Source organism: Tursiops truncatus, chromosome 2, assembly GCF_011762595.2.
Source record: "Tursiops truncatus isolate mTurTru1 chromosome 2, mTurTru1.mat.Y, whole genome shotgun sequence".
NCBI classification, from domain to species: Eukaryota; Metazoa; Chordata; class Mammalia; order Artiodactyla; family Delphinidae; genus Tursiops; species Tursiops truncatus.
The window spans coordinates 92,629,836-92,643,812 of record NC_047035.1 but is presented as its reverse complement, the minus strand read 5'-3'; the positions used below and the strand labels follow the sequence as shown (position 1 = coordinate 92,643,812).

The following is a 13,977-nucleotide window of genomic DNA, read 5'->3' as shown; positions in this document are numbered from 1 at the left end:
AGATGCTATAATTCTCACAATAGCTCTTCGAACTATGAATTATAGAAAATCACAAGAAAATAGACTTTAAACTTTGCAAATGTAATTATTGGTAATAATTCCTGTTACCACTAGATGGCCCTCTCAGCATGTACTTTTGAGCAAAAGTAGCAAGTTTATAGACAGTTTGAATTTCCTCTATAGATCTTATTAAAAGACATTTTAATTGGAGTTAAAAATGGTTTATATCAGGTTATATGATAAGCTTTTTTAGAAGTAGTAAAGAAATTCAAGGTGGAATTTATTAGTGGGAGTTTTTTGGTTTTCTTCTCAAGAAGAACGGAGTGTTAAACTAAATGACATTCAGTACCATACACATAATATATTTTCAGTAAGTATTTTAAACATTAATTAAAATTTATTGAATTTAATTAGACTTCTCCATATGCTTGTGGAAAAGTTATTTGCCACACCAAAAAAGCAACCTTTTCTGCTAAGCCTTTAACTGATCTTATGTAAATCCAACACTTTATCTCTGAGGATTTAATATAGAGGTAACAAACTAAGTAAACTGAGGGCTCGACATGGAACTATGGTCCCCTTGGTCAATTTTGTTGTCCTAACTCAATTGAGTTCCTCTAAGGGTCCGAATTATTCTACTATGATGTGCATGTTCCTGTCCAGTGAGAATCAGGAGTGAAATTGCTACAGTTTGGTATTTTTGTCATCTTAACTTTCACTAAATTTCTTGGCAAGAAAATTAGAACATCTTTGATTTTGGTCTTACTTGATCTCACATGTATTTTCTTCCATTGATTTTCAATATTATTACCTCTATTGCTCTTTTATAATAAATATTTTGTATTGCCCATTTTACTAACTTGAAATGAAAATCATAGTTAATATTATCTATCTGCACAATTTCAACAAATCATTATGATGCCCTAATTTTAATGTAAAGGAGAAGTAGAAGGAAAGCAATTTATAATAAAATGTGTATTTCAATATGTAAGTACTGGAGCAGACTACACTAGATGAAACAAGAGGTAGTCAAATGCTTGCGCCTGTACATAGAATGACTATGAATCACTGTGAATGGGATAGCTGTGAAAGCTGATTATAATACCTATTGGTGATTCAGATACCCAAGTGGCATTGGCATTGGTGACATGATTTTCCAAAATGGTGAAAAACTCTTAGTAAAGTTCTGAATAAAACAAAGAGATGCATTGTTGCAGTCTAGAAAATTTGGGGTGCATTAATATGTGGGAAAATTCATTTTGTTTACATATTAGTTAAGTTCTAGTCTTAGATATATTCAGTGGGACCTTTGAAAGTCAACAAGACATATGACAATTCTTTGCCATACCGGATTGTTTCCTGCATTGTTGGACCTCTAGTATCTCTGGCACTTGCCTTTTAATTGCTGGTAAAGTATTCATCCCATCCCTCTTCCCAGTAATCCCTAAAATGCCTCTATATAAATCCAGAGGATCCTCTAGGGGGCAGTGCTGCTAACATTGAGAACCACCAATTTAAAAGTATCTAGCTACATTAATCTACACACCTGTATTTCTCATGGAATTTCAAAACCAAAGTAACTTAAGCATCCTAGGTCCTTAAATATGATGTTTTAAATAGTTAAGAAAATTGCAGAATTACGTAAGAAGTTGATTTGTTCAAATGCATCATTGTTTTGTTGCAGTTCTTATAAGCAGATCAATATGTTTGCTATTTTAGGTCCCTAGTAGCCTCCATAGTCTTTATTTTTTCCACTCTTTCTGTTTAGTAAGTCAGTAGTATATAACTTTCTTTAATGTCACTGTTTACTTATTTAACAGTCACACAATTTGTCCCTTAAAAAAACCCCATTGTTTAAATTTGGAAGATATTACAGAAACTTTGTGAAATGGAGGCAAATTTTCCCATAATCATACCACCCTAACAACTGTTAATATTTTCAGTATTTTTTTCTGTATATGCATATTTTGACATTCAAAAATTAGTTTTGTGTCTTTTCACTCAACATGGCATAACTTTTTAATATTATTATATAACTTCAAAAATATTATTTTAAATTACTGCATCCTATTCTGTTAGGTTCCACAATTTAACTATTTTCCTACCTTTAGTTTGTTCACATTATAAAAACATATATATTTTTTATCTGTTTCAGTATATTTTCATTTTTCCTTTAGGATAGGTCTTCAGAACTGGGGTCATTTATTAGGTCATTAGGATTAGGCTAATATTTAACAAAAGTTACATTTTTTTATAACTTCTCTTAAAATTGCAAATTGACTTTAAAAGTTATTTACTTCACATTTTTTGAGCATCAGTGATACTGAACATGTTTAGTGAATTATTTCTATTTTCTCTTTTAGAAAGTGTGTGGTCTGCCCTTTGACTATTGATCTGTTGGGTGCTTGGTGGTTTTTTTTGTTTTTTTGTTTTCTCTTTTCGAATCAGACCTTTTAAATAATATTTCAATGTTTCTTACATTCATTTTTATGCTATCTTTGATTTTAGTTTGATTATTTTATTTGTATTTTTATGAGACGACAGTTATCTACTTGTACAAGATAGTATGTGATATCAAGGAAAGAACATGGGATGTGGAGTCAAGAAATCAGGGTTCTGGAAGGAGATATTTATAATACATATTATATCTGACAAAGCACTCATATCCAGAATGTATATAAGAATGCTTACAAATCATTAAGAAAAAGGCAGACAATCCAATTTCTAAAGAATGAGGAAAAGCCCTAAACCACCACTTCATAAAAGATATCCAGATATTTAAACCATCTGGCAGTATGTATGCTGAATGAATGCAGATTGATTTTATATTACTGTGTAAGACATATTTAAAAATGTGTATTTGGGGGAAATACTTACTTCATTGTAAAACCAGGTTAATATTAAATTTTGGTCATCCAGACTATAGAACACTGTCTTTGTTAGTATGGCCAGTTTAGATTTTACTGTATTTCTGTAGAAGAGAGATCAGTTTTTTTTTACCTTATTCTGCCTTTAGTAGGACATTATTATTTCTGATTCTTTGCCTATTGAACATGCTATTAATTTATATCCAGCTGGTACATATTCCCTAGGAAAAATCCTTCGTTAAAGAACAGTAATCTCTTGATTTTAGTGCTTTTAGTGGGATTAAGGAATATTTTGGGTTCCAGTGACTCCACCAATGTATGAATGAGAGAATGGGAGGAAAAAGGAAAGGAAATCAGACATTCAAGGGTGAAAACGTTGTGAATGTCACAAAAAGGCATAAAAGACCCCCCACATAAAACCCACAAGTGCATGTGGTTATTTTTCTTATTCTTCACCATAGGATATATTATGAATTATTTCTATTCTTACAAAGAGAACAACTATAAAAAATTCTTTCCTGTTTGGTGACAAATGCCTGTTTTGGACGTGTACATCTCACCTAATCATTGTGTGAGCCTCCCAGTATTAACATCTGCTCCTGGTCACTCTTTTTGTGTTTGGTTATTTCTATGTTATGAAATCTACTAAAAAATACAATAATTTAAGCACAAACTTGTGTTCTTTTGGGGACATTTTTTAATCAACCTTTAATCAACCCTTTTAGATTTCCTAACACCTCTAATTATGTGATGCATTTTGTTCCTTTCTGGTATAAATAACCTCTCCAAGCTCTGTCAACATTCTTCTCACACACATACTCCTTTCCCCTCTTTTCTTGAGTAATTCCTGTTCATACCAGATTGGGATATACTAATCAACCTTACATTCCTCTCTGATAATTTATTTCCCCTCAACTCAAAGAGTATTCACTTTTTGAGACAAATTCATACCTGAGGCACATTTTTTCTTGTGTAAATTTCAGGGGTTCCATATCTTCCCATCCCCACAACCTTCAAATTCTACTTGTTTGCCTTTCTTCCAGATACATATAACATCATTGAATAGTCTTTCTGGATTTGGGAACTTTCTTCTTCTAGAAGTGTCATCTTTTGAATTTGAGCATTTCTGATACTTTCAAATCTTTCTTCTCCTATGTACTCCTGACATGATCTTTCCTTAACACATATTTCAATATTTCTTATTCAAGATGACACAAACACACATACACACACATGCACACACACACACACCCATCCTAGGCTGTGACATTTTCAGATATCTTGTATTCAGGATGTGGGGCATACTTACTTTATAGGTTCTTAATGAGACACATACTCTATTGATAATACTGTTAGACTCTCTTTTCATTATTTTCATTGAATGTGAATTGTGCCTTTTTTAAAATAAATTAATTTTATTTATTTATTTGGCTGCATTGGGTCTTTTTTTCTTTATATTTATTTATTTTATTTATTACTTATTTTTGGCTGCATTGGGTCTTCATTGCTGCGTGCAAGCTTTCTCTAGTTGCGGTGAGCAGGGGCTACTCTTTGTTGCGGTGCGTGGGCTTCAGTAGTTGTGGCTCACAGGCTCCAGAGCGCAGGCTCAGTAGTTGTGGCACACGGGCTTAGTTGCTCCGCGGCATGTGGGATCTTCCTGGGCCAGGGCTTGAACCTGTGTTCCCTGCATTGGCAACGGATTCTTAACCACTGCACCGCCAGGGAAGTCCCATGCATTGGGTCTTCATTGCGGTGCATGGGCTTCTCATTGCAGTGGCTTCTCTTGTTGCGGAGGCTTCAGTAGTTGTAGCACGCAGGCTCAGTAGTTGTGGCTTGCGGGCTCTAGAGCGCAGGCTCAGTACTTGTGGTGCATGGGCTTAGTTGCTCTGTAGCACGTGGGGTCTTCCTGGACCAGGGCTCGAACCCATGTCCCCTGCATTGGCAGGTGGATTCTTAACCACTGCACCACCAGGGAAGCCCTGAATTGTGCCTTTTTCTGAAAGAATTTACATGCACATTGCCTGTATGAGGGTTGAAAATACTTATTTTCAAATACTGAGCACATTCACTGTTGCTAAAAAAAGTTATGGTAGATTTATTTTAAATTTTGTACCACTTAAAGAGGATAATATATTTACCTTATTTCTATTTACATTTGTGAGAAAACTTTATTGCTGCAACTCCTGCAGTGAAAACAGTTTGTTGCTAGTTTTAAATTTTAGACAAGCTTTCTTTGCCACTTACCTCTTCTATTTTTTACCAGCTGTGTTCGGAGAATTCAAATTAATTTTATTATCCTAGTTAAAAATTTGATAAGAAAGAAAAATCTGTTCCCAAAATTCAAATAAAAATTGCTTTTATATGATCTGTAGTTTCAGAGGAACTATATCACAACCTTTTGAAGGTCTAATTGAGAACTGACTTATTAGTGAAGATAGAAGGGAAAAAAATTATGTCATAATGTATAAATGGAGATGTTAAATTCATCTATGTTTTGTTTAGATGTCCCTGGTAGATTTGGGAAAGAAGCTTTTAGAAGCGGCTCGAGCAGGTCAAGATGATGAAGTTCGTATTTTGATGGCTAATGGAGCTCCTTTTACTACAGACTGGGTAAAGAATGGTTTTAATGTTGTGGGGTTTTTTTGTTTTTTGTTTTCTCCTCCTCCTCCTCCCCCTCCTCTTCCTCCTCCTCCTTCTTCTCCTTCTTCTTCTTCCTCTCATTTTTGAGTTTTTCCAGTTAAAAGTTTAGTCAGTATTGTGTTTATAAGTGGTGAAAATTTAATTTTTTTGCAAATTTGTTTGCAATTTTAGAATTATAGCTTGCTTTTAAAGAGAATGGTTCATATACTTTTTTTTATAATAGACCACCTTATCCAAATATTCTGTCCACACATGGGTTTTTCTTTAAATTACGGAGTTCAGTAATGTAGGATGAATGTAAAATGTAGCTGCTGGCGATTTAATTTAAAGGCCTTATAAATAGCACAGGTAGAATTTACAATTCAGAAAAAGCAAATTTGGTGTTAATGTTATAATTGATTCTAAAAAAGGAAAAATGTGTGCATTTCAATTGATACTTGTAAAACTATTGCAAACATCACTCAGAAGGAAGAAAGGAATGAGAAGGAGTTCTTAGTAATTACAGAAGGCAATTGTGAAGAAGACAGAAACCATAACTCTGTTTAATTCTGCAGGTAAATCAAAAGGGATATTCTTGGGAATGTGGAGGGTTAGGAATATGGATTAACTCTCCCACTGGTAACAACTAAAAACTCCAGAGTTTTGATTTTGTTGTTTTTAGCTTACTTGTTCCATGTTCTTTTTAACTTTTCATTCAAAACAATTTTTTTTATTATGGAAAATTTCAAACATAAATCAACCCCTGTATACCCTTCAAAAATTATCAAATCAAATGAATCTTACTTCCTCTATAACCCCATTTACTTTCTTTGTTTAGTATTATTTTAAAGTAAATTTCAGGAACCATTTTGTTTCATCCATAGCTTTCAGCATCTGTCTTTAAAAGATAAAGATTTTTTGACTGAGTATATTAAAAAAAAATCTTAAGGGCACTGATGAGTTAGAAAGAAAGTAAGGGATTATCAAGCTGAAAAACTAAGCAAAGACCATAACCCAGAGAAATTTCACCCTTAGAACATTTGCTAACTCAGTAAATTTGCCAGTTGGTGTTCTACCTCCCCGGCATAGGTTACTTAAGATAAAGACCTGAGACTGCTCATAGAGGGAAGTCTCCTAGAGATCCTTTCCCCATAATACTGGAATCCTAAAGAGATGTACCTTCGTTGTAAGGGTAAACCAGAAATACCCCCTCCATCCTCCTACTTGATCCTGCCCCTGCCCCTGCCCCTGCAAATGAACTGGCTTGAACTAAGGTACCAAATGGAGAGAGGAAAAATGTTGTTGATGAGAATTTGGAGTCAAAAGCCATCCTTTGCACACATTTGTGGCCTTAACTCATAAATACTTATGTATTCTGCAAAACTCTGAACTGAAGAATGAATTTAAAATTATCTTTGGACTAGAGGTTACCCTTGGTTCTTGACACAAGCAAATGAATATCCTTTTTGGAGGAAGCTGCCTTCCTCCCAGGCTTCATATCTACAAATGAAATTCCAAGGAAAATGAACAGTCAGAAATAACTGAACACTGGGACTTCCCTGGCAGTCCAGTGGTTAAGACTCCGTGCTTCCACTGCAGGGGGTGCAGGTTTGATCTGTGGTCGGGTAATTAAGATCTCGCATGCCACGTCGTGTGGCCAAACGAAAAAAAAAACCCAACAAAAACTGAACACACAAGGACACAAGGCAGCTTGGACAATAACCCACTGGAACAACTGACAACATAAGCAGACCTATAAGGACTTTAGATAAGATTTTAATAGCAGATTAGGAATAGCTGAAGAGAAAATTAGTAAACTGAAAAACAAAAAAAAATCATTCAGAATGCGGTGCAGAGAAAAACAAAAAAATATAAAAGATGTCAGGAGTCATGAAGGCTAGTGTATGAGAAAGTCTAACATAAATCTAATCATAAATCCACAAGGAGAGTGAAAATAGGGATGAAATAATTTTAAAAGATAATGGTTTAGCTTTTCCAAGACTGATGAAAGATGGCAGCTCACAGATTCAAGTAGCCCAGAAAATCTCCAGCAGAATCAATAAAAATAATCTATATCTAGACACATCATAGTGATCCCGTAGTACATCAAGACAAAAAGAGCCTTCAAGATACCAATGAGATATCACGTCACACCTGTCAGAATGGCTATCATCAAAAGGTCTACAAATAAATGTTGGCAAGGATATGGAGAAAAGGGAATCCTCGTGCACTGTTGGTGGGAATGTAAATTGGTGCAGCCCCTATGGAAAACAGTGTGGAGGTTCCACAAAGAGCTAAAAATAGAACTACCATATGATCTAGCAATTCCACTCCAGGGTATATATCTGGAAAAAATGAAAACTCTAATTCGAAGAGATACGTGCACCCCAATGTTCATAGAAGTACTGTTTACAATAGTCAAGATATGAAAGCAACCCAAGTGTCCATCAACAGGCAAATGGATAAAGATGATGTGGTATGTACATATACAGTGGACTATTACTCAACCATAAAAAAGAAAGAAATTCTGCCATTTGCAGCAATGTGGATGGATCTGGAGAGTATTATGCCTAATGAAATAAGTCAGAGAAAGACAAATACTGTATGATACCATTTATTTGTGGAATCTAAAAAATTAACAAATGTGTATAGCAAAACAGAAACTGGACTCACAGATACAGAAAACAAACTAGTGGTTACTGGTGGGGAGAGTAAAGTGGGGAAGGACGAAATAGGGTATAGGATTAAGAGATATAAACTGCTATGTATAAAATATATATGCAATAAGGATATATTGTATAGCACAGGGAATTGTAGCCATTATCTTGTAATGACTGTTTTTTTTTTTTTTTTTTTTTTTTTTTGCGGTACGCGGGCCTCTCAATGTTGTAGCCTTTCCCGTTGTGGAGCACAGGCTCCGGACGCGCAGGCTCAGCGGCCATGGCTCACGGGCCCAGCCGCTCCGCGGCATGTGGGATCTTCCCGGACCGGGGCACGAAGCCGTGTCCCCTGCATCAGCAGGCTGACTCTCAACCACTGCGCCACCAGGGAAGCCCCTGTAATGACTTTTAATGGAGTATAATCTATAAAAATACTGAATCACTATGCTGTACACCTGAAACTAATATAATATTGTAAATCAGTTATACTTCAATTAAAAAAATATCTATAAACCCTGAAAAAAAAAGACAAAAATCTTAAGAAGGATTAGTATCCATAATACATAGGGATTCCCATGACAGTGATGAAAAACAAGACAAAGAAGATAGGGCAAATGACTTGATATGGTACTTGACTAAAGAGAATGTTTGAATAACCAATAAACGTGAAAAGATGCTCAGCTACATTAATGATTGGGCAAATGCAAAGTAAAATCATGAAACACTATTGCTTATCCATCAGATAAGCAAAAACTAAACAAAAAAGTCTTTCAGCACCAACCGTTGGTGAGGAGATCCATAAATTGATAGAAACATTTTGGAGAACAGTTTGGCAGTACCTAGTAGATTTAAATGTGTACATACCCTCTGGCATAACTATTGAACTTCTAAGAATATTTCCAAGGGAAGTTCTTATTCATGTATAAGACTGTTTTTAGTAGCAGCATTATTCATAATAAAAAACTGGAAACCTTAATGCTCAACAGTGGATTGGTTAAATTGATTATGGCTTATTCATTTGGTAGAAAATCATAGAGCAGAGAAAATTAGTGAACTATACTTATATTCATCAACGTGGGTGAATCTTATGATATTAAGCCAAAGAAAGCAAGTCTCAGAGAAATACATGCAATGTGATTCTATTTAAATAAAGTTCAGAGCAGGCAAAACCAAAGTATATTATTTAGGGATACATAGTAATTTTTAAAAAAGCAAAGTAAAGCAATCTTTATTACAAAATTCAGACTAGTAATTACCTCAGGGGTTGGGGGAGGGGCTTATTAGGGAGTGGCACGTGGGAAGATTCTAAATTGCTGCTAATGTTTTATTTATAGACTGTGATGGTATTTACCTTATTTTCCTCCTTCAAACTACATATATGTACGTATATATATATTTTGTATCATCAACCAAAAAGGTAAGGTCTCGAGAAGAAAAAATTACAAAAGAAACCATTTTATCACACTGAGCAGAACTCATGGTTGCTAAATAGGCTATGGAGATATTTCATTAAATATTAGAATTTAAGAGTATAGAAAGGGCCAGTTTTAGAAAAGTATGATAGAGCATGGAGGAAGAAAGGATTGTTTAAAAATCTTCTTTAATCTGCAGGAATGACCTTCCCTTAAAAATACAAGGCTTTTAATAGTAATAAAATAATTATTCCCAGGGTAAATGATTTCCATTTTTACCATATATTGAGAGCACATACCTAGCTTTGTATTATGACTCTTACTTGTGTGACTTCAGGCAAATTAGTAACCTCTTTGTGCCTTACTTATTTTCTTAAAATTTTTAAAACTTTTTATTATAGTTGATTTACATTGCTGTATTAGTTTCAGGTGAACAGCAAAGTTAATCAGTTATACATATATCCACTCTTTTTTTTTTTTTTTAAGATTCTCTTCCCATATAGGCCATTACAGATTATTGAATAGAGTTCCCTATTCTATAAAGCAGGTTCTTATTAGTTATCTGTCTTATATATGGTAGTGTGTATATGTCAATCCCAATCTCCCAGTTTATCCCCCGCTTATCCCCTGGTCATGCCTTAGTTTCTTTTAGTGCCAAATGAGGATAGTAATAGTACCTGTGTTTTGAGGAGATTAAATGATACAATAGGTGTAAAGGTCTTAGAATAGTGCTTGCTATGGAAAGTGCTTAAATAAAAACCTTAGTTGCTATTATTACAGCAGTGGTCTTAGCAAATTGCATGTTCTAGTGAACTATCTTGGTTCTTTAGAACATGAGTGCCTTGGTAATCCGAGAGTTGTAGGGACTTTTTGTGCTTCTAAGTGCATGTGATATAATGTAATTCTAGTTTTCACCTATTAAAAATTATACCTCTGGGCTTCCCTGGTGGTGCAGTGGTTGGGAGTCCGCCTGCCGATGCAGGGGACACGGGTTCATGCCCCGGTCCGGGAGGATCCCACATGCCTCGGAGCGGCTGGGCCCGTGAGCCATGGCCGCTGGGCCTGAGTGTCCGGAGCCTGTGCTCCGCAACAGGAGAGGCCACAATAGTGAGAGGCCCGCGTACCACACACACACAAAAAAATTATACCCCTGATAAGGCTCTTCTTCACATTTTAGTATGTACTTCTGTATATTTTGAATGTAGCATGACTAGGCCACGTGGAACCAATTTCAGGAGAACTGGGCTCTCTTTTGATTCTTTTTTTAAAATTTTTATTGGAGAATAGTTGATTTACAATGTTGTGTTAGTTTCTGCTGCATGTTTTGGTTCCGTCTTAACTCACCTTTGGCAAGTGCACCTCACATCAGATTTTTTCCTTGAAAAATGACTATGTGAACTCCTCTAAAAAGATCACTGAGGTGCTTTAATTAATTTATTTTTAAGTCCTAGAAACAGTTTAATGTAAAAATGTACACTGTTACAATTATTTGATGTGAATTTCATAGATGAAAAGTTTTGTGTGAATGGTGTGAGGAAAACTTTCTAATGCTCAAAAATTTCTGACCCTAATTATATCTAATTCCTGATGAAATTAATTTTGTTTAGACTATCTGATAACAAAATAAAGCAAGTTTGAATTAAATGAAATATTGTCATTTCTTCCTCACTGAGAAATGAATGGGAATTCTTGAAGGCCCCTATGAAGAGACTGTGATCAGCAAAAATTATTCCTTTTCAGTTTTGAGTTACTGTGTAAACATTTGATATAAAGAGAATCTGTTTGCTCTGTAAACAGAATATATAAAGTAGAAGATAGAAGTATATTTTAAAATGACTATAGATGTGGATTTTTTTTCTTGTGGTATAGCTTGGAACTTCTCCACTTCATCTGGCAGCACAGTACGGACATTATTCCACCACAGAAGTACTACTCCGAGCCGGTGTAAGTAGGGATGCCAGAACCAAAGTGGACCGAACGCCACTGCATATGGCAGCTTCTGAGGGCCATGCCAGCATAGTGGAGGTTTTGCTTAAGGTATGTGTTCTCTTTTTGCACTTTGCTTTTGAAAGTAAGACCCCAAAGGCTATAAAACCATAGTGGTTTTATAAGAGGGAGAAGGGAACTAGTTTTGTTACTGACAGGGTTCTTGGACTCCTTAAGGCCAGACAAGTAATTCAGGCAAGGCTTTATTAGGACTTGTGCTGTAGCACTAGGGAGCGAAAACAAGTATCAGGTTCCCTTGCTCGCTCCCTGACAGGGGAGGAGCTGGTCCCTTAAATGCAGTGAGGGTAGGGGCCAGTCCAGGGGTCACATGGGAGGGGTGGCTTGGGTGGTCTGCCCACCCCCTTAGTGGTGCTGTATGCAGTACCCTGCTTTTGCTCCCAAGTGGGTTTGGAAGTTGGCAGAAGTGGCAGTTGGGTTTTTGGTCTTTTGTATCTTAATTGTTCATAATTTGCCCCAACTGCACATGCACGCAGTTATTTTTAGTCCCTTATATTAGTTTCTTTGTATTCTGTCGCTGGAGGAGATGTTTGTCCAGGTGCAAGCACTGCAGCAAAGGGTCCCAGGTCTGAGCCTGTCTCTGTTTTATTGAATGTCTACTTTTTTCCCCCATGTTATCTCATTTTTTGTGGGTAAGCATTCATTTGAGTGAAAATTATTTTAAAGTGTTATTTTGTGGGGGGAAAAACTTCCTCATTGTATGTTTTTAGTTAAGTCAGACAATTGACTTCTTAGATCTTGGTCTTTGCTGTGGTGAGGGACTACAGCTTTGTCTTACTCAACATATTTAAAACGCACATGGAAGGGAATGTTAGGCTTGAATAATTAACAAACAAATAATACAGGCAGGGCTTTTTCTTTAATCATCTAAATGCCAAAGAGAAAATTCTGAAACAGAGTGATAGATTTAGATATTCTTAATTCTTTTTATTCTGGCCTCTAGATCAACTTATCCAAAAAACATACAATATAAGCCACGAGTACAAGTCATGTGTAATTCTAGATTTTGTATAGCTACATTAAAAAAGTAAAAACAAAATAATTTTAATATTATATTTTATTTAACTCGGTATATATAAAATATTATAATTTCAACATGAAATCAATTTAAAAATTATTGAGATGTTTTACATCCTTTTTTTGGTGTGAGGTCTTTGAATTCCAGTGTGTATTTACATGCACAGCATAACTGTATTCGGCTACACGTGTCTAGTGACAACCGTAATGGGTAGTGTATCTCTTGATAGCTCCCTATTAATTCATTATATTGCACTGGTTTTGAAAGCAAGAGATATTTTTGTGTAAATAAGGAGCTGGAGGGTTTTGAAGGAATGTTCATAGTTTTCCTTCGCACCTTATGCCATTCTAGCCCTTCATACTCATGGCTGGATGACTGAAAAAATAATTGCTGTACGCCTAAGAAATTAGAAGGAATGCAATTAGGAAAGCCAACATGATAGGAAACTGATTACGTGACAGATGTGTGGTGATTCCTGGAACATGTAGATCATTCAACACACAAAAATAAAGAGTTGGTCATATTAGTAGCAAAGTCTTGGTTTAAAGCACAGTGGCTAGTATTTTCATATCAGGACTTCTTTATATTTCGTATTTTAGAAATTTCTTATTTTGAAATATTTGTATAGCATGGCGCTGATGTCAATGCAAAGGACATGTTGAAGATGACAGCTCTACACTGGGCCACAGAACACAATCATCAAGAGGTGGTGGAACTCTTAATCAAATATGGTGCTGATGTACACACGCAAAGTAAATTTTGTAAAACTGCGTTTGATATTTCAATAGACAATGGGAATGAAGATTTAGCAGAGATACTACAGGTAACTTTTGGCTTTTAATTTAAGAAAATAAAAGGATCTCTGTCATATGGATGATTTGAACTATTTAGCTTGTAGTTTTTCATTTTGGACTTATTTTGGACAGTCCTATTCCTTTTTCACTTCCTCTTTGTTCATTGCTGTTCATTTTCCTAATTGTAAGACCACAGTCTTTGCATGTAACATTAGAAGATTAGATAAAGTGATTACTTTCAGTGTTTGTAAGGTTCTGAATTCCCTTCTATACATTTTAGTCTATTAATTATTTTGATGCATGTTTGGATACCTTATGGTTTTTCAAGTCTGTTATACTTCCACTAACATTTTTTTTTAGGAATCATAATCATGTCCCCTCAGTGAGTGATGCAGTCTTCATCATTCTGATTGGTTTCTTTTATTTTTTCACCATCCTCAAAAAAATCTGTTTGTGAACATAGTTATTTATGGTTTTTGGACAAGTTTTCCTACTAACCAACATTACTTCTCTTTTCTTTAGCTAGACAACATTGATGTAAATTTTCTTCTTTACTTACTGCGTCTTCTTGCCTATCTTCTTGTTCTCCTTCCCAGTAGAACT

The 13,977-nt window shown here is 35.3% G+C and overlaps 1 protein-coding gene across 7 annotated transcripts in view; it reads left to right on the top strand.

The window, feature by feature from the left end:
* Window positions 1-13,977, top strand: part of GABPB1 (GA binding protein transcription factor subunit beta 1) — a 79,289-nt gene that overhangs the window by 39,349 nt on the left and 25,963 nt on the right. For 6 of the 7 annotated variants that reach the window (XM_019929327.3, XM_073800977.1, XM_019929350.3 and 3 more), the window contains 3 exons: window positions 5,370-5,477; window positions 11,428-11,595; window positions 13,209-13,403. In XM_019929327.3, the coding sequence (XP_019784886.1) occupies window positions 5,370-5,477; window positions 11,428-11,595; window positions 13,209-13,403 (471 nt within the window). Of the gene's footprint in view, window positions 1-5,369; window positions 5,478-11,427; window positions 11,596-13,208; window positions 13,404-13,977 lie in introns of those variants that run through there. The other variant, XM_073800978.1, reaches the window with a different exon arrangement.